Genomic DNA, 24,719 nt, shown 5'->3' with positions numbered 1-24,719 from the left:
ATTGTTTATGGGACAAGTTTCCCACATCCTGATCCAACTTTCCCTTTTCATTAACATTTTAAACTATTTGTATTTTTACTCGTCAAACTTCATAAATCAACTCTTTACTATTTCAAAGTGTGTCCACTGAATCGATATATTCACACGTGTACACCCTGAATCTATGCTTTTCTTTAACCGTTGAATCTGCGTGTTTTAATTGATCATTTCTATATGAACCCGTCTCTGGAACCACGTATTTCTCTATAAATCTATCAAAGGATTTAATTATCCCATTTAAGAAAACGTGTTCATCCTTTTTAATACTCATTCTTACCTAGTATTGTGTGTTTGTCAATGCAGCTATGTGATTTAAATTCAGATTATTCCATAGAGGGGTAGAGGTCAACCTTTTTTATTCCCTTAGCCTCCTTCCAAACCATTTAGCTTAATTTGCATATAGGTATCCTTGAAAGTTTGGGCTTTAAAAAAACACCCAGGTTCCAAACATTCATATACTAATTCAAAGGTATTTATACCTTTCTTTATATTTTAACCACTTATTAATAATCAAATCATCCCACGCTCGTAGTTGTATTAGCCGAGTCGCAAAAAAAGACATTTTCATATTTGGAACTAATAACCCTCTATCTTGCATGTCAGGGTATAAATATGTTTGTTTCATTTGAACTTTTCCGTTCTATATTACTTTATTTAGAAGGTTTTCTAGAATTTTAAATACTTTATTAGCGAACCATACTAGGGAGATGAATAGAACATAATGAATACAATATGGTTGTATCTGGTTTGTGTAAATGATTTTAGCATTGAGGTTCACTGATAGTAAAAACTTAATATATCTTAACCCCTTCGCGCTCAGCGACGTAATAATCCGTCGCGCTAACTGTATCGTTAGCGCTCAGCGACGGATTATTACGTCGCGGGGATAACGGCCATTTCGGCCGTCCTCCCGACACATGCAGGAGCTGTGACAGCTGCTGTCTCGTACAGCAGCTGTCACAGCTCCTACAGCGGGGACCGATCGCTGTGTCCCCGCTGATTAACCCCTTAAAAGCCGTGTTCAATAGTGATCACGGCTTTTTAGGGGTTAAGCTACAATCACCAGCCTGCTACGCGATAGCGGCTGGCGATGGTGGCTATGGCAACCGGACACCAAACAATGGCGTCCGGCTCTGCCATCGACGGAAGCCTAGTGGGTCCTGACAACGTCAGGACCCACTATGCTTGCTGTCAGTGAGTAGCTGACAGTTCTAATACACTGCACTACGCATGTAGTGCAGTGTATTAGAATAGCGATCAGGGCCTCCTGCCCTCAAGTCCCCTAGTGGGACAAAGTAATAAAGTTAAAAAAAAGTTAAAAAAAGATGTGTAAAAATAAGAAAATAAAAGTTTTAAAAAGTATTAAAAGTAAAAATCCCCCCTTTTCCCTTATCAGTCCTTTATTATTAATAAAAATATATAAACAAACAAATAAACTATACATAATTGGTATCGCCGCGTCCGTAACGGCCTGAACTACAAAATTATTTCGTTATTTATCCCGCGCGGTGAACGCCGTAAAAGAAAATAATAATAAACCGTACCACAATAACAATTGTTTGGTCACTTCACCTCCCAAAAAATGGAATAAAAAGAGATCAAAAAGTCGCATGTCCCTAAAAATGGTACTGTTCGAAACTACAGTTCGTTACGCAAAAAATAAGTCCTCGCACGGCTTTATTGATGGAAAAATAAAACCGTTCTGGCTCTTAGAATAAGGTAACACAAAAAGTGAATGATTGTTTACAAAACGTATTTTATTGTGTAAACGCCATAAGACATAAAAAAAACTATAAACATCTGGTATCGCCGTAATCGTATCGCCCCGCAGAATAAAGTGCATATGTCATTTATAGTGCACGGTGCACGCTGTAAAAAAAATAGATTAAAAAAACAATAGTAGGATTGCTGTTTTTTAGTCACCACGCCACCTAAAAATAGAATAAAAACTGATCAAAAAGCCGCATGCACCCCAAGAAAACTACAATGGATTCCTCAAGGGGTCTATTTTTCAAAATGGGGTCACTTTTGGGGGGTTTCCACTGTTTTGGCACCACAAGACCTCTTCAAACCGGACATGGTGCCTAATAAAAAGGATGCCTCAAAATCCACTAGGCGCTCCTTTGCTTCGGAGGCCGGCGCTTCAGTCCATTACTGCACTAGGGCCACATGTGGGATATTTCTCAAAACTGCAGAATCTGGGCGATACGTATTAAGTTGCGTTTCTCTGGTAAAACCTTTTGTGTTATAAAAAAAAATGGTATAAAGAGGATTTTCTGACCAAAATTTTTTTCTTATTTCACCTCTACTTTGCTCTAAATTCCTGTGAAACACCTAAAGGGTTCATAAACTTTCTAAATGCTGTTGTGAATACTTTGAGGGGTCTAGTTTCTAAAATGGGGTGTTTGATAGGGGTTTCTAATATATAGGTCCATCAAAGCAACTTCAAAACTGAACTGTAACCTAAAAAAAAATAAAAAATCAGGCAATACTTGGCTTCTTACATCATACTGATAATGAGCCGTGCCCACCCCGAGATGACCCCAGTTTTGACCGTTTGTATAAACGGAGACCCCTATTAGACCGTTTCAGTGCCCGGTTTTCCCAAGCATACACCCCCAAGAAGTGTATTTCTATTGATGAGTCCTTGGTGGATTTTAAAGGGAGGGTTCAATTCCGCGAGTACCTGCCGGGTAAGAGGGCAAGGTATGGCGTGAAGATGTATGAGCTGTGCGAGAGTGCATCAGGGTATACATACAGGTTTAGGATATATGAAGGGAAGGACACCAGTGCTCAGCCCCCAGAATGCCCCCGCTTACTGGGAGTTAATGCAAAAATTGTGTTGGATTTGGTACACCCACTGCTGGACCAGGGTTACCACCTCTACCTGGATAATTTTTATACCGGCGTCCCACTCTTCAACTGCCTCGCTTCCAGTCCTGTGGCATGCGGCACTGCTAGAAGAAATCTGAGAGGCCTCCCTAAGACTCTGCAGGGCAAACAAGAAGGGGTGAGCGCAGGGCACATTCTAGCAGCAACATATTGTGTGTCAAGTACAAGGACAAGAGAGATGTCACAACAGTACCCATGTACCTGTACGAGGTACCAGTACAGCGACCCCTAAACCAGACTGCATCCTGTACTACAATAGGTACATGGGAGGGGTGGACTTGTCAGATCAAGTCCCGAAGCCCTACAGCGCCATGCGCTGTGGTATAAGAAGCTGGCCGGGCACATCATACAGATGGCATTGTACAATGTGTACGTGCTACGTCGATGTACAGGCCAGAGGGGAACTTTCCTGGAATTTCAAGAGGTGATTATCAAGAACCTAATCTTTAGGGACCAGGAACGGGGGGGGGGGGCACCCAGTACTTCTGGAAGCGAGGCCACACGCATCGTACCAGGGCAACACTTTCCAGGAGAAGTTCCCCAAACTGGCAAGAAGGGAAAAAGTCAAAAGAGGTGCAAAGTCTGCTATAAGAGGGGTATAAGGGAGGACACAATATATCAATGTAACGCGTGTCCCGAAAAACCAGAGCTCTCTATGAAAAAGTGTTTTAACATTTATCATACATCCCTTGTTTTATAATTTACCCCAATTCTACTTACCCTGATGCACTCCGCACAGCTTATCCCCCCTTATCTTTCCCTTCTGAGCCCTGCTGTGTGCCCAAGCAGCTGATAACAACCACATTGAGGGTATTGCCATACCCGGGAGAACCCACATTACAGTTTATGGGGTGTATCTCTCCGGTCAAAATGCTCACTACACCTCTAGATGAATGCCTTAAGGGTGTAGTTTTTAAAACGGGGTGACTTCTTGCGGGTTTAAACTGTACTGGGGCTTCTGCACACATGACTTTGCACGAGAAAATCCCCAGTAGGCCAAATGGTGGTCCTTTCGTTCTGAGCCCTCCCATGGGCCCAAACGGCAGTTTATCACCACAAATGGGGTATTGCTGCACTCAGGACAAATTGCGCAACAGAATGGGGTATTTTATTTCTTGTGAAAATAAGAAATTTTCAGCCAAAACTACATATTATTGGAAAAAATTCATTTTGTTTTAATTCCAAGCCCAATTCAAATAAGTTCTGTGAAAAAACTATGGGGTCAAAATGGTCACAACACCCATAAATGAATTCCTTGAGGGGTGTAGTTTCCAAAATGGGGTCACTTCTGGTGGGTTTCCATTGCTTTGATACCTATGGGGCTCTGCAAATGCGACATGGCACCCGAAAACCAAACCAGCAAAATCTGTACTCCAACAAACACATAGCGCTCCTTTCCTTCTGAGCCCTCCCATGGGCCCAAACAGCAGTTTATCGTCACAAATGGGGTATTGCCGCACTCAGGACAAATTGGGCAACAAAATGTAGTATTTTATTTATGGAGACAATAAGAATTTTTGAGCTAAAACGACATATTATTGGAAAAAATATTATTTTTTTTAATTCCCAGCCCAATTCAAATAAGTTCTGTGAAGAAACTATGGGGTCTAAATGGTCACAACACCCATAAATGAATTCCTTGAGGGGTGTAGTTTCCAAAATGGGGTCAGTTATAGTGGGTTTCCATTGCTTTGATACCTCTGGGGCTCTGCAAATGCGAGATGGCACCCGAAAACCAAACCAGCAAAATCTGCACTCCAAAGAACACACAGCGCTACTTCACTTCTGAGGCCTCCCATGGGCCCAAACTGCAGTTTATCGCCACAAATGGGGTATTGCTGGACTCAGGAGAAATTGGGCAACAAAATGGGGTATTTTGTTCCCTGTGAAAATAAGAAATTTTGATAAAAAATGACATCTTATTGGAAAAAATTTAATTTTTTTCATTTCACAGCCCAATTCAAATAGGTGCTGTGAAAAAATTGTGCGGACAAAATTGTAACAACAACCATATTTGAATTCCTTGAGGGGTGTAGTTTCCAAAATGGGGTCACTTCTGTGGGTTTCCATTGCTTTGATACCTCTGGGGCTCTGCAAATGCAACATGGCACCCGAAAACCAATCCAGCAAAATCTGGACTCCAACAAACACATAGCGCTCCTTTCATTCTGAGCCCTCCCATGGGCCCAAACGGCAGTTTATCACCACAAATGGGGTATTGCCGCACTAAGGACAAATTGGGCAACAAAATGGGGTATTTTGTTCCCTGTGAAAATAATAAATTTTGATCACAAATGACATCTTATTGGAAAAAATTTCATTTTTTTAATTTCACAGCCCAATTCAAATAGGTGCTGTGAAAAAACTGTGCGGTCAAAATGGTAACAACAACCATAAATTAATTCCTTGAGGGGTGTAGTTTCCAAAATGGGGTCACTATTCGGGGATTCCTACTGTTTTGGCACCTCAACACCTCTTCAAACCTGGCATGCTGCCTAAAATATATTCTAATAAAAAAAGAGGACTCAAAATGCACTAGGTGCTTCTTTGCTTCTAGGGCTTGTGTTTTAGTCCACGAGCGCAGTAGAGCCACATGTGGGACATTTCTAAAAACTGCAGAATCTGGACAATAAATATTTAGTAGTGTTTCTCTGGTAAAACCTTCTGTGTTACAGAAAAAAAATGAATAAAATTGAAATTCAGCAAGAAAAATGAAATTTGCAAATTTCACCTCCACTTTGCTTTAATTCCTGTGAAATGCCTGAAGGGTTAAAAAACTTTCTAAATGCTGTTTTGAATACTTTAAGGGGTCTAGTTTTTAAAATGGGGTGTTTTATCAGGGTTTCTAATACATAGGCCCCTCAAAGCCTCTTCAGAACTCAAGAGGTACCTTAAAAAAAAGGATTTTGAAATTTTCTTAAAAATATGAGAAATTGCTGTTTAGGTTCTAAGCCTTGTAACGTCCAAGAAAAATAAAAGAATGTTCAAAAAACGATGCCAATCTAAAGTAGACATATGGGAAGTGTGAAATAGTAACTATTTTGGGTGGTATAACCGTCTGTTTTACAAGCAGATGCATTAAAATTCTGAAAAATGCTATTTTTTCCAAATTTTCACTAAATTTTGCAATTTTTCACCAATAAACACTGAATATATCGACCAAATTTTACCACGAACATGAAGCCCAATGTGTCACGAGAAAACAATCTCAGAATCGCTTGGATAGGTTTAAGCATTCCGACGTTATTACCACATAAAGTGAAATATGTCAGATTTGAAAAATGGGCTCTGAGCCTTAAGGCCAAAACTAGGCTGCGTCCTTAAGGGTTAATAATCCCTAATTCTTCCAGAGGTAAAATATTAGATTAACTACACGAAATTTTTTTTTTAGAGAAAAATCAATATACTGTAAATACGTTTTTTTTTTCAAAGTTATTAATATTTATATCAATAAAATGGTGTTTGTTGATTTATAAAAATACCTTTTTTTTCACATTTGGTATGTTAAGTAGTGTATAATTATGTCTATAATTGGAAATTGTGAATAAATATCTAATACAAAATGTAAACAAGCTAAAACTTGTAATAAATCTTCCCTTGAGTGGACGCACATATACAATCTCATTCTCATAAAACAATAGAAATAAAGAAAGACGCCAACTTGGGGATGCCAGCATTCACAACAGCTAGTTGCTTCTAGCATTCTGCTGCTATGCATATGATCAAATCTTGTATTTTCCAAGTGCTGCTTCTTACATGAAAGAAATGTTTCTAAGACAAGTAAAACATAGAGGTCTCTATTGCATCTATATAAAATACAGTACAGAAATAGTGAGTAACCCCAGCAACTATAAGACCATTATAGCTCCTCAGTCAGTGAGGAGGGATATGCAGCTGCAGTTTCTCTTCAGTGTGTAAGCAAGGGAGGCAAACATAGGATTTTTCTTACAGATTTACACGGAGTCTGTAAGAAAATAAATTGTGGCATGTTCCATACCGGATTGCTTCTAGGGGAGATTATTTGGCTGTACACATTTGGCTTGTTATGAACTGATCATCTGCAGTGATGGCAGATGTGGCGCTGGCTAGACTAGGGTGCGGAGCCTAAGGGCACATTCAGATGTGGCGGAATTTATGTAGAATTACGCTCCAGACAGTCCGCAGTGGAAATCTGCAGCAGCCGTTTTTTACATTGGTTCCTATACATTTTTAGGTAACAGACGTTGCGGAAAATAACCGTGCGGAATTTAGGCTGCGGTGCAGAATTTTCCCTCCGCAGCATGCACATTTTGTTGCGAGAGGAGCAGCGGAATTTCACTGCGGATTTCAACTTTTGCAATGTAAAAACTAAAATCTGCGTCAAGTCCGGTGTGATGTCCGCAACGTCTGAATTACCTGTCAAATATGCAAATGTTGCTGCAGATTCGTTGCATAATTGCCACGAATCCGCACCAACATTTGCAGCGGAAAAATTCTGCCGCGTCTGAATGTGCCCTAAGGAATCCCCTGGTCGTTACTCTTTTACCTCTATACAGGGATCTAGACTTTGCTGCAGGTAGATCCCCAGGTTGTTACCCAGAATAGTCGCCAGCTGACTGATAAAATAATATAAGTAGCAGGTAGTAATCAGAGCCTGGGGTCGTTACCAAAAGTCAGTCGGGAAAAACGTCAAACGAGAGGATAAGCCATGTATGTAGTCAGATGAGGAGCAAGGGTCAAGCCAGAAGAAGAATTACAAGTACAAAATCAGCAGGAAAATGGAAGGTCCGACAATCCAAGATTCAAAGACAGATATTCTACATACTTAGGTTAGGTGTAGCTGTACCGCCATAGAGCGATGCATTTCCTTGGAAGAAAAAGTAATTCACGTAGAAATATGCAAATTTAATAGAAATTTACAGGATTAACAGATGACGTGCTAAGCAGTTCAAATTCATTTTGCAGGTCAATATGAGAGTAATATTTTATTTTTGTATGTCACCTAGAGTTTGGACCCCCAACTAAGCCCGCAAGGAAACCCCCGATAGGGTGCAAAGATGTGACAGTCTTAGATTGTGCCATAAAGCCATATCAGCCAGCACATCATTAAAGTCACTTATTGATTTTGCGGCTTTCCATACCTGGATAGCCAGACGATGCATAAGTAGAAGTTTAATCTGAGGTGGTGTCAGATTCAAGAAGAGACCAAAGAGTATAGATATCCAGACTTATTCAAGCGATGTTCTGAATTCGGGAGGTGCAGAGGTAAGCCCTTTGTATACAGGTCCAGCCAGGTAAATAAAGATAAAAATCGGGCAGTGCTATTCCTGCCTGGTTTATGGGGCACTTGAGAGTGTCTAAATGCAACTTTGAGCGTGAGCTGCCCCAAATAAATCTTATGGTTAGGAATTTAAGTTCTCGGAAGAACTTTGCAGGGATAGCTACAGGTGAGTGCTGCAGCAAATCTAGGCATTTAGGGAGGAGATTAAGTTGGTAAATTTGTCCTGCTACCGATAGAGGCAGCAATTTCAAAATATTACATTCATTCATGATGAAGCTGAGGAGTTGTGAGGTATTATGGGTAAACGACTGGGAAGAGTATCTGGAAATCATTATACCCAGATACTTAAAATTATCTACCACCTTTAGTCCCTGTAGTATATCAGGGCCCATCTACAGGCAACAACCCACGGGCATGAAAACGGACTTGGTTCAGTTAATGTGAAAGCCTGAGTAGGAGCCAAATTTGTCTATAAGGTCAATGCCATGTGGAAGGTCAGATTTGGGTAGCAGTAACAAGCAAACAAAGAGGGACATTAAGAGTTCCATGCAGATCAGTGAACATAGGTGAATTGGACTTGACGAGATACAATGCCGTAATATGGAAATATTATATCCACATAGAAAGTCCCTACTTTTGATCTTTTACCGCTGCGTTTATAACACCATTTTTTTATGCTGATATTTAAAGAATTGTATTCCTTCCCCTCTGTATTCTGTACTATAGGTTCCTCTATTACCAGATTCTCATACAAGCAGCATAACCATGCAAACTATTTAGGTTCCATTAACTTATATTGCAGTAGTATTTATGGTCAATATTTTTAAGTTCAGAGTTTCTTAATGTTTCTAAGATAAGAACCCCCTACTAAACTAATTGGCATAACAGTACCCAGAAGGATATGTTTGTGCACTGTGCCTATTAAAAGCACAGTGTAAGGACAGTGCAAGTACCTCCTAGAGACATGGAGTGCACCCCCTGAGGTACATGCACCACAGATTGAGAATATAGTGTTTATTGAAGACATCCTAGATCGCAACGTACAGGGAGAAGCCGTGGACAGCATATATTATTTGTGACTGGCTACATCCCTGTTTATTTAAACCTCAAAAGCAACCGATTTCTTCTTTTTCCATATGTTCATATACTAGTCCTTCTCAATGAATTAGAATATCAACACAAAGTTAATTTATTTCAGTAATTCAATTCAAAAAGTAAAACTCCTATATTATATAGATTCATTACACACAGAGGGATCTATTTCCAGCATTTTATTCTTTTAATGTTGATGATTAGCCAGATTGTCCAGCAAACTCGCCTGACCTAAACACCATAGAGAATCTATGGGGTATTGTCAAGAGGAAGATGAGAGACACCAGACCCAACTCTGCAGACGAGCTGAACACCGCTATCAAAGCAACCGGGGCTTCTAAAACACCTCAGCCACGCCGCATTGATGCAGAGTCGGAGCCCCGACCAAGTATTGAAGGCATATACTGTACATACTTTTAAGTAGGCCAACGTTTCAGTATTTAAAATAATTTTTGAAATTGGGCTTATTTAATATTCTAATTTTCTGAGACACTAAATTTTGGGTTTTTATTAACTGTTAGCCATAATCATCAACATTAAAAGAAAAAAATGCTGGAAATAAATCCCTCTGTGTGTAATGAATCTGTAGAATATAGGAGTTTCACTTTTTGAATTGAATTACTAAAATCAATTAACTTTTTGATGATATTCTAATTCATTGAGGGCTAGTATAACTAACCAAGATATACCTTCTGCTTTGATCCCAGTAAGTTGACTTGCATTGATTATACATTGAGACATGATACTAATTTCTGCACAAGTTTTTCCTTCTGCTACTGTTTGTTATATTCGTTGACTGGCTGATTCTGCATGGCATAACTAGAACAAATAAAATAATTGCAGTTTTATTAGAACAGCAAGCCACTAAGACATTGGTAAAAGCATAATATGGACGGTGCCTATAGGTTTAAGGACTCTTGCTTAAAGGGGTTGTCCGGGTATGGGGTGGTTTTTCATACAGACGACCGACACTCAGATCCCGCACCCATCAGCTGCTCTGGCTGCCTCCGGGCACCTGTGGATAGGTCATCGGTATGAAAAAAACATCTTGTGCCCCATTAATACAGAATAAGAGACCAGACCACTCCTCAGTCACAATCTTGAAGAAACGCAGTCATTCTCTCACTGAACTGTCATCATTTAGAATAAGGCTGGGTTCACACGAGGTCATTACGTCCGTAATTGACGAACGTATTTCGGCCGCAAGTCCCGGACCGAACACACTTTAGGGAGTCGGGCTCCTAGCATCATAGTTATGTACGATGCTAGGAGTTCCTGCCTCGCTGCGGGACAACTGTCCCGTACAGTAATCATGTTTTCAGTACGGGACAGTAGTTCCACGGAGAGGCAGGGACTCCTAGTGTCGTACATAACTATGATGCTAGGAGCCCGGCTCCCTGCACTGTGTTCGGTCCGGGACTTGCGGCCGAAATACGTTCCGTCCTTTACGGACATAACATGGTCGTGTGAACCCAGCCTTAGACTTTCAGCTTTTGAATCAGTTTGCTCCTTTGTCTTGCTCGTGGTCTACTCTCCATCCCAAAGAAAACCATCTGCACCGACTTTACCAATTTCTTCCATGTTCTTAAATGCAAGAATAATAGGCTGTAATATTTTGGATCTATGTCTGTGGCTGTAATGTAGAATTACTTTTTTATTTTATATATATATATATATATATATATATATATATATATATATGCGCTCATAATGCATTCCCTGTATACAGTATGTTTCTGAACGGTATTATCTTGTATACCTTCAGTGTATCACCAATAGCAGATCCCTTGTTTCACCCGGTAATCCTCCGTTATTCAGCAAATGCCACTTTCTGGTACAGTATGTGCCTCTGGCCTGTAAACTTAGTATTCTGGCTCTGCTCAGTAAAACAGATTATTACTATTGTGTACAGACTTAGAATACAAAACTGTAAAGTGTAGACTAAACCGGACACGTTGCCGTGTTCTAGCCCACAATTGAATACACCATAGTACTATACACAAATATTTACGTGGCAATTATAGAATAAAAAGAAATGTCTTCCGTAGCACTGCGTGTAATTGAGAACTAAATAGTCAATGGAGGGAAAATAGCAATTAAGTCATGAATTCTTGCGCTGACGGCCTGTGATTTTGAGCTGCTCGGGTTCCTTATTTTTCGGGCTTTTGTCACAATGCAGCATTTACACGATGAAGCCGCTTTCTCTTCATACAACTGGCCCCTTGCACCATTAACCCCTTCCCTGCTTTGTAGATATGCAGGTTAAAGATAGCAATTCTGGGGGAGGGAGTCAGCTCTGTGTGGGCTTCATGACATCAACTGCTAAGTGATTGTGAGGTGTTTTTTTTCCCCCTCCTAGTCTAAAACGGACTGGCGCGCAGCAGAGCTGGCTGGTGTAAAGTCTGACAGGATTTCTTGCCTAGTCCTCCGCACATTGCCTGTATTCCCCCCTCTCGCATCAATATTTAATTCTCTTCTCAGAGCAATGAGATAATGCAATGTGCAGAGGCAGAGAAGGTGCATTGAGGAAGAGCCGTGCTGCTGCATGATACTACAACTGCTGACTGGACTCGGCCATCCGGGATACTCGGGCTGAGCCTTGGTGCATGCGGCTCTACAAGCGCTCTCCCTAAAAGCATGTCCTCCCCAGACCCCACCACCTCCTTCCTGGAAAGGGCAGCTGGGGAGGAGGACACGGGAGGATGAGGAGAGAGAGCCGGCCGGAGCACAGGAGGAGGAGGAAGAGGAGAAGGAGAGGAGGGGGTGCTGGAAGAACCGAGGCCGGCGCGGAGGATGAAGTGGGGTGTCCGGGGAGCCTGCGCTGCGCTGTCCAGCTGCTTCTTGCTTGCCTGCGCCCTGAGCGCTGCCGCCGTGGGCCTCAAGTGCTTCTCTCTGGGGTCTGAGCTGAAGGGTGAGCCGTTCCGTTTGGGCACAGCCGCCGGCGCCTTTTACTCCGGGTTACTGCTGTCAGCCGGGCTGTCACTGTTGGGCTCTGCCTTGCTGTGCTGCCGAGAGGACGCATCAGGGGAGAGTAAACCCGGAAGCCAGAACTTCCTCCTCCTCGGCGTGCTGGTATTCATGTTGGGAGTGTTGAGCGCCTTTGCCGGGGCAGTGATAGATGGGGACACGGTCTCACTAGTGGAGAGGAAGTACTCACACTTCTGCCTGCAGCAACCCACACCTGGAGCGAGCAGCAGTACCACCAAGTGCCAGAAGCTAAAGGATTACCAGCGGGGTTTGGTCATTTCCACCATTTTTAACTCCCTGGAGTGTCTGCTGGGGCTCATCAACTTGTTGCTAGTAAAAAACTACAAATCCTCCCAGCAGCGCCGCAGGAGACGGAGGAGATATGGGGGAAGGCGCTTCCAGAGGCAGAACAGGGGCTCCATCTTCTCTAATGAGGAGCACGACTACTCACCTGGGGATTTCCCCTTCCAGACTGTATCCTACATCAATGTTGGGGTGTTCCACTTATTTGATGAAGCAGGGGTGGAGGTACATTGTGGTGGCCACCCCTCTCTAGAGCTGCCTGGTTACTCCCCAATGGACCCTGATTTAAATCCATCATACCCTTACTGTTACCCTCTACCCAATGAGCAGCCCCCTCCATATGATGAGATTTACCCCGCTACTGAAATGTGCAGCAACAGCAGCACCACCACCACATAGCGTCACCGCACAGAGACCTTTCTGCTCCGTGATCTGCACTGACAATCATTGATGCCTGCAAATGGGACAGGGGCACATTACACAAGGACTGCCGCACTGTATGTAAATGGCTGTGTTCACATAATGACCAATGTATGGTAAGGGGTGAAAGCTGCAACGTGTGTGAATGTGGTCCTAAGAGATGCACTGACTCCAATTGAAATCATTTGCTTTACATGTGTGGAGTCAGTGGCAAAAAAAAAAATAGGGATCTATCAGTATTTCCTCCTCCTTCACATTTATTTGGTCATACCAGTGTAAATCTACATTTTTGGTATTCGTCACTATTGCCATGGTTACAGTGTCGAGCTACAAAATTATTATGTCAGTATAAATAGGCTTTTTATTTCATGTCTGATGAGATTACTCATCTTTATCAAATCTCAAGATTTTATCAGTAAATGCTTCTGGTAATGTCAATCCTCCTACCATCTTTTTTTTTTTTTCCCTATTAATGAATCATCAAATCATTTTTTTCTTTTTATTATCTCAAGAAATCAAAGCTGCTGCCGCAAATTGGCATTAGTATGCAAAGAATGGACCAATTCCTCCAAAGCTTTTTGGCTTGAAATGGGGGCAAAACAAGTTTGGGTACAACCGGACTGGAGACCAGGAGGCTAAGTGGCCATCCATGGGAGGTTGTAAGCAATATAGGTTCTGCAGATACTGTTTTATGTCTTCACAGCACAGAAAGAGTTAATAAAGGTCTGTGTCTTTGTTGGCTTGGCAGCTGATCACATGTTCTGTGGGCTGAACTGTTCAGATGCCTTGTTGTGAAGTGGTTGTGCTCTCCACTTTGACACTTGTAAGAGCCAGGGGGCTCGGACAGCATTGCTTTCCCCTATTTCCGTATGGATGATGATCATCATTATGTCATTTTTTTGGTCTTCAGTCATTTAGAGATTAAAGGGGTATTCCGATTTTATAAAGTGATCAGATGCCATCACTTCATGAACGGTGGGGGTCCAACCTCTGGCACCCCCACCGATCTGCTTTATCACTGCAACTCCTTCCCTTTTTATCCCTGCAAAGGATTGGTGTCCGCTGCAGTACCCCCCTGCACAGCCGGGTCTTGTGCAGGGAAAATTTAAGAGGGGGATGCAGCACTGCAGCCCCCTCAAGATTGGTGGGGTTCCAGAGTTCATAAAGTGATGACATATTCTTGCGATATGTCATCACTTTATAAGATGGAAGTTTCCCTTTAAGGATATAGTCATACACTGAAGATTTGTTGCAAACCTTTCTCTGTCCCATTCATCTGAAATCAATGTTCTTGCTGCAGAAATATCCCCATTTAGACATATGGAACTGATTTGCAACAAATCTGCCCCGTGTGAATATACCCTTACTTTACTCTTCCACTATCCAGTCTAGTTGGATTGTCTCACCTTTGGAGTCATTTTAATTATTATGTTAGAGAATTGCAGAACTAGCAGTTCCTTAAAATAATGAAATGATCAGACTTTATTAGTGCCAATAAATTAAACCCTTCTGAGAAGTATTTCAATTTTCTGCTGCTGTTGTCACGCAGGAGTTGTCGGCAGTATACAGGCGTCTAAATTCTGTCAATGCAATACTAACAACAGACTGTTAAAATGTGCATGACGCCAAGCTATAATTTTGCTGTTTTCATATCTCCCATAGACTTTAATGGAGAGTGACCACGCATGAGTGGCCACTTCTCTGCCGGTAATAAGGGACCGGGCACCCAAGCATTTAGTCGCCAACGAACAGACAACCCCTTTAGCCAGACTGCTGGCAAGGTCTTTATCTTGCAACCGCTTAGTCCGTAAGTCATGGTGGAATTTTGTCGGGTAAAATGACAGAAACCATAACGGAAACCCGATGAAAGTCAATGAGTCCTGTTGAGCATGACGGACACCAATGGTGTCCGATGTTTTACACATTTGTCTTTAATGGGTTCTGTCGGGTTTCCATCATGGTGTTTGTCATTTTACCGGACAAAAAAGCGCAGCATGCTACTTTATTTTTTCCAGCATTTTTTTACCGAATCTGCGACAGAGGCTCCTAATGGAGCCTCCGACTCAGATGTGAACTAAGCCCAAACCCCAATGTGAATTTACGATCTGTTAGTAATATGACTGTCTTCATTCAGCAGCCATATACAGATGCAGCAGAGTAGAATTTGTAATTAAACTGTTTCTTTTGTACAGTGTAATGACTGATTGAGATAAGATAACTCGGTAGATGTACCTGTACCCTAATGGAAAAACACAAATAACATATTGTGATATCACAGTAAAGCTGGGTTTACATGGGCAGATATGTGCCCATAACGAGCGCCGACAATTACGGGTCGATTGGCGCTCATTTAAAGGCCCCTTATATGGGCCAATGTATGGGAACGAACAATTGTTAATACGATCATTCAGTCCCCATGCAGTTTACATAATGTCGGCAGAACATCCCCTGTTTACACGGGAAGAAGTGCTGCTGACAACAATGATTTTCAGGGCAGCATGAAAGATGAAACCAGCTGTCTGCTCGTTCGTAGTCTGATCGCTGCCCTGTTTACACCGGGCAATAATCGGGAATGAGCATTCGAATAAACGCTCGTCCGCCCCATCATTGGCTCGTGTAAATGGGCATTAAGTTGTGTCAAGTAGCAAGCCCAGCTCTACTGCGATAACAATTTCAGGTCCGCTACATCTAGTAAAGATACAGGATATTCAGATATATAGATATAGCGTAAGACTATATAGGATAAAGAATGGATGGTAATGCCACTTGTGAGATAGATGTGTAATATATGTGTTTAAGGGACATGTATACGATCAGACAAACTTAATTCATGCACGAAAGTTGAACTGAATGAATGTAGGAAAAGATTTGTTCATGTTTTGATTCTCTGAGAACAAATCCATTGTTCGAAACTTGTGCATTATTACACCAAATATAGTCCCTGAAGTCCTGAACATCACCAGCTGAAAAAGTTGGTGATATCCTAGAGCAGGGCATGCTGGAAGATGTAGTTTCACAACAGCTGAAGTGCCGCAGGTTTCAGACTCCTGTCCTAGAGCAATGTGCCTAAAAGCTGTCAATTCCAATAGGTCGAGTGTATGGTGACTTTGGTATCATTCATCCCTAAACTGGCACAGCTAACCTGTTTGCCCACCTGCTAATAACCAACTCACTAGGACTGCTTTTTTTTCTGCATTCTTAGGCCTCATTCACACTTGTGTATTTTGGATCAGTATCAAAACTGGAACATAAACAGCGAAAAGGTATAATGGAAAGATTTGTACCTCTTCTGTGTTTTGATGCAAAACACTAACCAATATTCACACGTGTGAAGGTGGTCTTACTGTGAATAGAGAATGATGAAAAGTAAGTAAGAGACAGATATGTCAGGAAATAACCCTTTCTCCACTGTATTTTAGGCCAAAAATGCAGTCAACATATCACATACAAAGCACATACAGAATCTTATTCCAATTGAATCTATATTATATGCTAACTATCCTCTGTCCCAAAGATAAATGATAGGAGATACTTCCAAAAAAATCACTCCAAAGGGTCATCGGCAAAGAATGACTCCCAAAGGCTAGGTGCCGGCGGCCATATTATATGTGCAATGCCTGGCACCTAATATTTGTAAAGTTCCTTCATGGTTATTACTATACTTTTGGAAAACTGTATGGGATAACTAGCAATGGTGTCAAGTTTTACTTCAAATTGCAAGTACTGCACTTTAAAATGTACATGAATGTAATAGTTTTGTATAATTGTGCCTGTCTTATAAGAAATGTCACACAGCTAAATAGCAAATCACAAATCGTCCTTGTAATTTGTACCTGACAAAAAAAATTGTTGCGGTCAGGCACAAATGTAACTGAAAGCTTTCGGGCGCCAACGCAATTCCGAACCAGGGCCCCCAAACGGTCACATGCCATGTCTAATAAGTGATGTCTTCTTATGTAGCACAAGGACCTTTGGCTCCCCTCAGGGACCAGGAACCAGATGTGACTGCAATCTCTGGAACCCCTATAGCTAGGCCATGGGGGACAGTCCAGTTAAGCGAGGCACTTTATGCGTGACTTCAGTATTTATTTTGTTATTAGAAAATTTCGATATTTTTAATGCCAACAGACATTGTGGCATTTTAAGGAAAAAATATTTTCAAATGTAACACTTTCTAATTGTATTAAAATGCTGGCTTTATGATGTCATAATTTCAGCATTCATGTATATTGTTTATATATACTATTGCATGACGACATATGACACTAGAAGTAATAGTGCAGCCGTCAAGTCCATATTGCATGATTTAGTTTACTGTCACAAATGAACCATGAGAATCACAAGATTGTTTGATTTACTTGTTATTATTTGGTCACTTTATTCTTGTGATTTATGTGTGTCATATATGTGACAAAAACATACACTATATGGTAATAACATATGGATAGAAAGTCCTGGGAATAGCATACAAATAATAAGTTCCCATTAACCCTTATATAGTGGTCAGGCTCTGTACCCTATGGATCACTATATATGAGAGAAACTGATGGCACAACCGATCCCATTCTTTTCAGTGAAAATAAGTTGTGCCCTTTTTCACCACGAAAGTACCCGGCATTAATGTCTTTTAAACCATCCAGCCTGTCTTATCAGAACATTGCGTTCTACGCCTCTTTGAATTGGGCTATAAGACCATTGGTTTTAATGTTTTCTGAACATCACATAGGGGTCTGTGGTAGCCATCCAGGAGGTGCTTTATTTTTTTTAAAGGGAACCAATGACTGAGCCCTAACTAATTCTTACTAACATATCACTAGGCATATACACACTACATTAGTATTCATTCCATTCTGCAGATTTACAGTAAGTCTAGAACGAAGCACATTTCAAACATCAAAATCCTAAATTCCATTTTTTTGTCTTTTAGAATAAATTTATTTGCCCAGCCATCTTATTGAATCACACTAAAAGGGGTTATTACATTTTTGGATTCTATAGAATGTAAACTTGGGAAATGTAAGTGTATATTATCAATGCCATCTGGTTCATTACCTCCTATAATCACTGCTTTGGTGACTACACTAGACACACTTCATCTGGTTGATCCTGTAGGAACATCTAGGGGTTAATTACTGGCAATATCCAAGAGGGCACTTTTTAATATTCACATGGTAATGGCCCATTGGCACAGTGTAAACAACTGCAGTGCAGCATCAGTGGCATCAGATCCTAAAAGGAAAATGACACCTGGACATATTTTGTGCATTTACATCTTCATGTGACTGTCACAATGATTGTTCTTCATCTCAGTGAGTTCATGGGAAGAGAGAAGAAATGCATAAACGCACTAGAACCTGAACAAATCTATAACCCAAAATTCAGGTTTTTGTTTTTTTTAACTTAGGCTACATTATGCATCCATTTTTATGCCATTGAACTATGTGATGTTACCAGTTAATAAGAGTACGACAAATCTTACTCCTAATAGATTATATATACTGTATATTATTACGCAAGCGCAAACATTCACACACATGTATAATACGGAAATAGTCATGGATAATTGTATTTTTTATAAATGAGGCAATTACTAGATTCTCAAAATGTCTAAATCCTGTTGCTAGAGCAAACTAGAAATAGTTTACACTTCCATGTGAATTGCATACGGTATAAAATCAAGAAATGATGCTATTATAATATGAATTTTCTGCTATTCATATATATTGCATTGCAATAACTGGAAAGATATGACATTTTCACCCAAAATACTTAAGTCCTTATGGGATTCACTGTTCTTCCATGTTGATTGTATTGTGACTACAAATAATGATATTTCTATTAATGAATGTGAATACATGTGTGTGAATGTCAGATATTTTGACTGCAACCCTTCATGCTGCTTCCAAGAGTACGTCTTGCTCCCCCCTCCCCAAAGCACTATACTGTTTATGCATGCCCCGTATATAGAAATGTATTGCTTTTAATTCATAACCAATCTTATTATTATGTATTTGCAAACTTTTTTTCATCACTTTCCGCTCTCTTATCAACTTAACCCATTATATGTGAGTCTTCCTCTTGATTTCTGCATTCACAACTTTGTCATCATATTTCCTTCCTGTATCCTATATTGCCATATAAATCAAATCCCACATACCAAGTCATCTCTTCTCTTTAAATACCACTCATAAAAATTAAGTCCTGACTGCAGTTAAAAAGGTTGACCACTGTTATAACCCATTTTTAATGGGTAAGTCCCCACTAATGGGATGCCCTATGATCAGTTATTATCCCTAGAGTATGTGTAGTATTACATGGTGCTTATCAGTCAATCAATGGGTAATTATGTTGTGCACCAATGCCAGTAGTACTTAAGAATGGCAACTGCTTATTGAAGAAAATCACCGGTGACCACAGTGTTCTCTGCCAGTGTAATGATCTCACCAAACATCTCCCTATATTTAAGATTACTGGACCCCTGTGAGTGTGACATGGTAAAAGCGGAATATTGAAGATATCTGTAGTTACACCTGTAGTTAGGTTTTGAATGCAACATCAGTTCCCACACCTCAGTCCATCTGTCATCCACAAATCCGCAGGATCATCAGACATTTCTATTTTAACCCCTCTCTCACTTCATTTCTACCTACCTTATATTATTACCTGCATTTTATACACTATAACTGAGTGGCACACAGCCCAACAAGATGAGAAGGATCATAACATTTGAGAAAATGTCTAAATATAAAATATATTTAGCAATTTTCCATGTAAAATTATTTTGGTTATGTTAAAAACCCTAGAATCGACCATTACTTATGTAGTAAACAACCTCTATAGCAACACATTTTCCCTATTGCAGAACATCTTCCGCTATTGCATCCAAGGGAAAAATGTGATAAAACTGAACTTTATGGCATTTTTTGATAGCCCCCAAGAACTTGCAGTAAACAATATAGGACATATACATTGTGCATTGTAACTGTTCTACCTTCCATGACCTGCACAGAATGGCATTGTGGGCCAAAAGCAACCCCAGGCCACAAGTTGTACAGTGTATTCTTTATTTGGGAAAATATTTAAATCCCAGGTAGCAATATATTAAAATGATGATCAAATCCTTCAGCTTTTACACATTAAAATTTTATTTATTTTATGTTTTTCTTTTTAATCCTTTTAGGGCATGGATATAGTATAATATGTCAGTTTTAAGATATAAAATAATGGAGCAAAATTCTAAACTGGCCAGTATATGATTTTGTTGTGTTTGACCAACAGTTTTATCTTCATATACGTTTGGCAATGGGCACACCATTTTAAGGGGTTAAAAGCAAGAATCCATGATCACTCTGGGGACTTCCACATTTACTAAGTATATACATGTTGCTCAGGTATATAGATGATATTTTTCTAATTTCAGAGAGGCAGCTTTTGGTTCAGATTGTACTGTATAAATTTTAGAATTAAGTGGAGAGACACGATAACATTAATTAAGGCACTGGATTGTTGAATGTCATTTCATGTGTCAACAGTGCTTCTAGATGCATTTGCTAATGCCAGAAATCACATCATTAAATAAACATCATTTTATTTAATTATATTTTGGTAATTACCCCATCACACTTAAAAGGATACTTACCCTCAAGCATATGCATTTTATGATTCTCCAAACTTGAAGAATCAGAGCTGAATAATGAAAAATTCAAGTTGTTTGTTTACTCAGTCAACTGCAATAAAAATTCCCACACCTCTGATACTGAGCCCATAGGAACATACTGTATGTTGGGGGGGTATTCTTTTTTTCATTTCTAGAATAGGAAATCATACAATTTTGTAACATACATGTATTTAAAATGCTGCTCAAGTATATTTCTTACACCAGTGCAGTCGACCATTGTTTTTGCACAGTAAAATAGTTTAGCCCATGGATTAGTCCTGTGTTATGCATCCATCGGCTTACTGAAAAAGACTAAACATGGCATTAGTCCTGTGACCCACCGCATGTCATGTGAAAATGCATATTTAGTTAGCAACTGGAATGTCTGGCAGATCACATGACATGTGAGGATTGCCACCAAGGCTGGTAAACCGCCGGCCCAGTCGGTATTTATACTAATAGGCCAGTAAAAGCAAAATGATTTTATAGGCAATAGATAGTGCCGGTATCTTTGCTTAATGAAATGTGGGTGCACAGTCAGGTTACTTCCTATTTAAATGAACATTCCTAGAAATGTTGGCAGAGTCGGCACTAGATCAAGGCGGCACGAGATCTCAGCATGCAAGGGAGCAGAGAGCCAGAGACACTCACATTCAGCAGTTAGGCTTTGTTCACACCATCGTCACAGTTTCAATTAGACGGCAACAGGAGCAGAAGTAAAGTATTGCTAAGTACAGGAGTCCATCTTCACTTGTCTGTAAGTCTCTGTGCATGCGCATCACCTCCATTCTTCTACCTATCTCCGAAGTATATATATATATATATATATTTTGTTTTGTTAAATTACTGTTAACTTTCTTGACAATATGACAACATCATCTAGAGGCAGCCATGTTATACATCACCTAGGGACAGGCAGCCATGTTCTACATCACCTAGAAACAGGTAGCCATGTTATACATAACCTAGAGACAGGCAGCCATGTTCTACATCACCTAGAGACAGGCAGCCATGTTCTACATCACCTAGAGACAGGCAGCCATGTTATACATCACCTAGAAACAGGCAGCCATGTTATACATCACCTAGAAACAGGCAGCCATGTTATACATCACCTAGAAACAGGCAGCCATGTTATACATCACCTAGAGACAGGCAGCCATGTTATACATCACCTAGAGACAGGCAGCCATGTTATACATCACCTAGAGACAGGCAGCCATGTTCTATATCACCTAGAGACAGGCAGCCATGTTATATATCACCTAGAGACAGGCAGCCAGGTTATACATCACCTAGAGACAGGCAGCCATGTTATATATCACCTAGAGACAGGCAGCCATGTTATACATCACCTAGAGACAGGCAGCCATGTTATACATCACCTAGAGACAGGCAGCCATGTTCTATATCACCTAGAGACAGGCAGCCATGTTATATATCACCTAGAGACAGGCAGCCAGGTTATATATCACCCAGAGACAGGCAGCAATGTTATATATCACTTAGAGACAGTCAGCCATGTTATACTAGTAAATACACACACACTGATAATTAAATAGTCCAACATTAGTCCTATTCAGTTAGCCCATGGATGTGTCTTGTGTGTGTTGACCCAACACATGCCCTATCATGTCATATAACCCTGTTGCTAGAGGAATTCTGGTGGTCACATGACATATGAGATTGATACGACTGACACCATAGTTCGTTCTATTCACTTAGCACATGGATGCATTACACAGAACTGATCTATGGGTTATACCATTCTACTGTGTAGAAACAGGGGTCAGCTGCACTGATATAAGAGGTAAGTGAGCAGAATTCTAAATACATGCAAACTGTATAGTTCTCTATTTTATCAACAAATTTAATAATAAAAGTTTGAATACCCCTTTAACATTGGTTAATTTTCTTCTTTAACTGGTGTTCAAGTTAAACATGCAGCTCTTAACCTGCACCTGGTATAAAAAGAAGCCTGTTGTGACTAATGATACAATTGGGACCATGCTACAGTATCTTCCTACCAGCACTTCCCAAAGTTTGGGAGTAAGAATAAGTCATATTATTGTTTGGTAAAATTTGTGCTAAGAGATCCGCTTTTATAGTGGGGGTAAAAGCGGGGAAAAAGGATTTTAAAAAGAAATATTATAAAATTCTGAGACCTTTGACAAAATCCCGTTCATGAAGAGCAGCATTTACTGTAGCTTTTCACTTTGATTATGCATCTGAAATATAAAATCATTCAGTTACTGCTTACTTATATACTTCCAAAGAAGATTGAAATGTAACATGTTTGCATTTTCCATGAGACCTGTTAATTTATTACTGCATTTGAAATCCAAATACAAGTGATGGAAAATGTTCAATAAATGCGACAAGAAAACCAAATCTCGGAGAAAAAGTTGACATTGCTTAGAAGGGAAGGATGTGTATGATCGCCACTGCCCCCTATTGCATTTCATTGTAAATTCATTATTAAAGATGAATGGCCCGAGGTTCTATGTGGTACAGAAAACCATTATTAAAGCACAGGGAAACATTTCTAAAAAAAACTGTTATGGGTTAAAAAAGTGCACGTTATTTGGGGTTGTTTCTTGATATACACACATTGAGGTGTTGTATAAGGCACTAATGCTACGAAAAACAGTCAAAAATGAGCGACAGCAAGAAGCCGCTATCAAACCCTGCCGGTCTCTCGCCATCCACCATAACTTTATAGTCAGGAGTTTGTTCAGCCAGTGGCTTCTATCTGGACAGGGATTGTCTTCGTGAGTTGGTTTCCACGATGTAGGTCTACAGCTAATGTTCATGACCATGACACGTATTTACTTACGTCAAGTTTTGAACTGATACATAATCATGCATTACCAAAATATCTTTCCTACAACCATCTTATTAATATAAACTTATGCGAAGACTAGATTTTTCTTCAAAGCACATGTTCACTTTTGGTAAACCTATAGTTGTCCATTAGGAAATCCCATTATCAAAATAATTCCTAAAGCATTTACCTGAATTGTTCCCTTTATTAGACTATTATCACGATGCGGTCAAATCAAGTTTTTTTTAACGTGATTTTTGTATAATCGCACCAAAAGTGCACTGTTTTGACCACGACATGTGAACACAGCCTGAGCAGAAGTGAGTTAGGAGACAGGGCACAGCAGGTTTTGGGAATTCAAAAGCAGAATGAAGGCCCATAATATTCTTCATATGGTGGCAGTTGAGCAGCTATTGCTTTTCCCATTTATGTGGATTGTTCTTGCTTATGAAGGGAGATATATACAAACTGTCTCCCAATGGGGCCTTTCCTTCTCATCCTTGATTTATAATAAATACATAATAAACGTATGCAATATGTGACAGGTAAGATTAGGCTATGTTCACACGGAGTATTTTGCAGGAGGAATATCTGCCTCAAAATTCCGTTTGGAACTTTGAGGCAGATTTTCCTCTCCCTGCACGCCGATTTTCGCGGCGATTTTCGCCCGCGGCCATTGAGCGCCGCGGGCATAAAACACCGCAAAATACGCTTTCTCTGCCTCCCATTGAAGTCAATGGGAGGTCAGAGGCGTAAACGCCCGAAGATAGGGCATGTTGCTTCTTTTTCCCGCGAGGCAGTTTTACTACTCGCGGGAAAAAGACGCCGACGCCTCCCATTGAAATCAATGGGAGGCGTTTTAGGGCAGTTTTTGCCGACTTTTTTCAAAAAGCTCGGCAAAATACTCCGTGTGAACATAGCCTTAAAGGGGTTTTCCCATCTTGGTCATTTATGGCATATCCACAGGATATGGTATGAGATTTCTGACCTTAGTAGTGAACTAACCTGTGGGTGAGGTAGTGCAACAAGAGGGGCTTTTAACCTATTAGATATAGCGTATACGGAAATAAGCACTAGTTCAGACAGTAATGTCAAAGTCGAAAATTGTGTTTTATATTTTTTCAATGTCAATTGACAGAAAACAAATGCAATACAATTGCCAAATGTGAATAGAATATTTCACCCATCTGAAGGTTAGAGTCCTGGAAATGTCCTGGTTAGAATTCCATCGTAGTCTTCTCAGTTAGATCAAGGGCTTTCGCCGT

At 40.3% G+C, this 24,719-nt stretch overlaps 1 protein-coding gene across 1 annotated transcript; it reads left to right on the top strand.

Annotated features, from left to right (window-relative positions):
- Positions 1-11,606: 11,606 nt before the first annotated feature.
- Positions 11,607-23,507, top strand: TMEM271 (transmembrane protein 271). The gene has a single exon (XM_075825517.1). The coding sequence runs from the start codon at positions 12,077-12,079 to the stop codon at positions 12,950-12,952; it is 876 nt and encodes a 291-aa protein (XP_075681632.1). The 5' UTR covers positions 11,607-12,076; the 3' UTR covers positions 12,953-23,507.
- Positions 23,508-24,719: the final 1,212 nt, after the last annotated feature.

Source organism: Rhinoderma darwinii, chromosome 1 (genome assembly GCF_050947455.1).
Source record: "Rhinoderma darwinii isolate aRhiDar2 chromosome 1, aRhiDar2.hap1, whole genome shotgun sequence".
Classification (NCBI taxonomy): Eukaryota; Metazoa; Chordata; class Amphibia; order Anura; family Rhinodermatidae; genus Rhinoderma; species Rhinoderma darwinii.
The sequence above is the reverse complement of the archived record's forward strand: the minus strand, read 5'-3'. Positions and strand labels throughout refer to the sequence as shown.

Coding starts and splice junctions, on each gene's coding strand:
- TMEM271 (XM_075825517.1), top strand. CDS start 12,077: ATGAAGTGGGGTGTCCGGGGAGCCTGCGCTGCGCTGTCCAGCTGCTTC.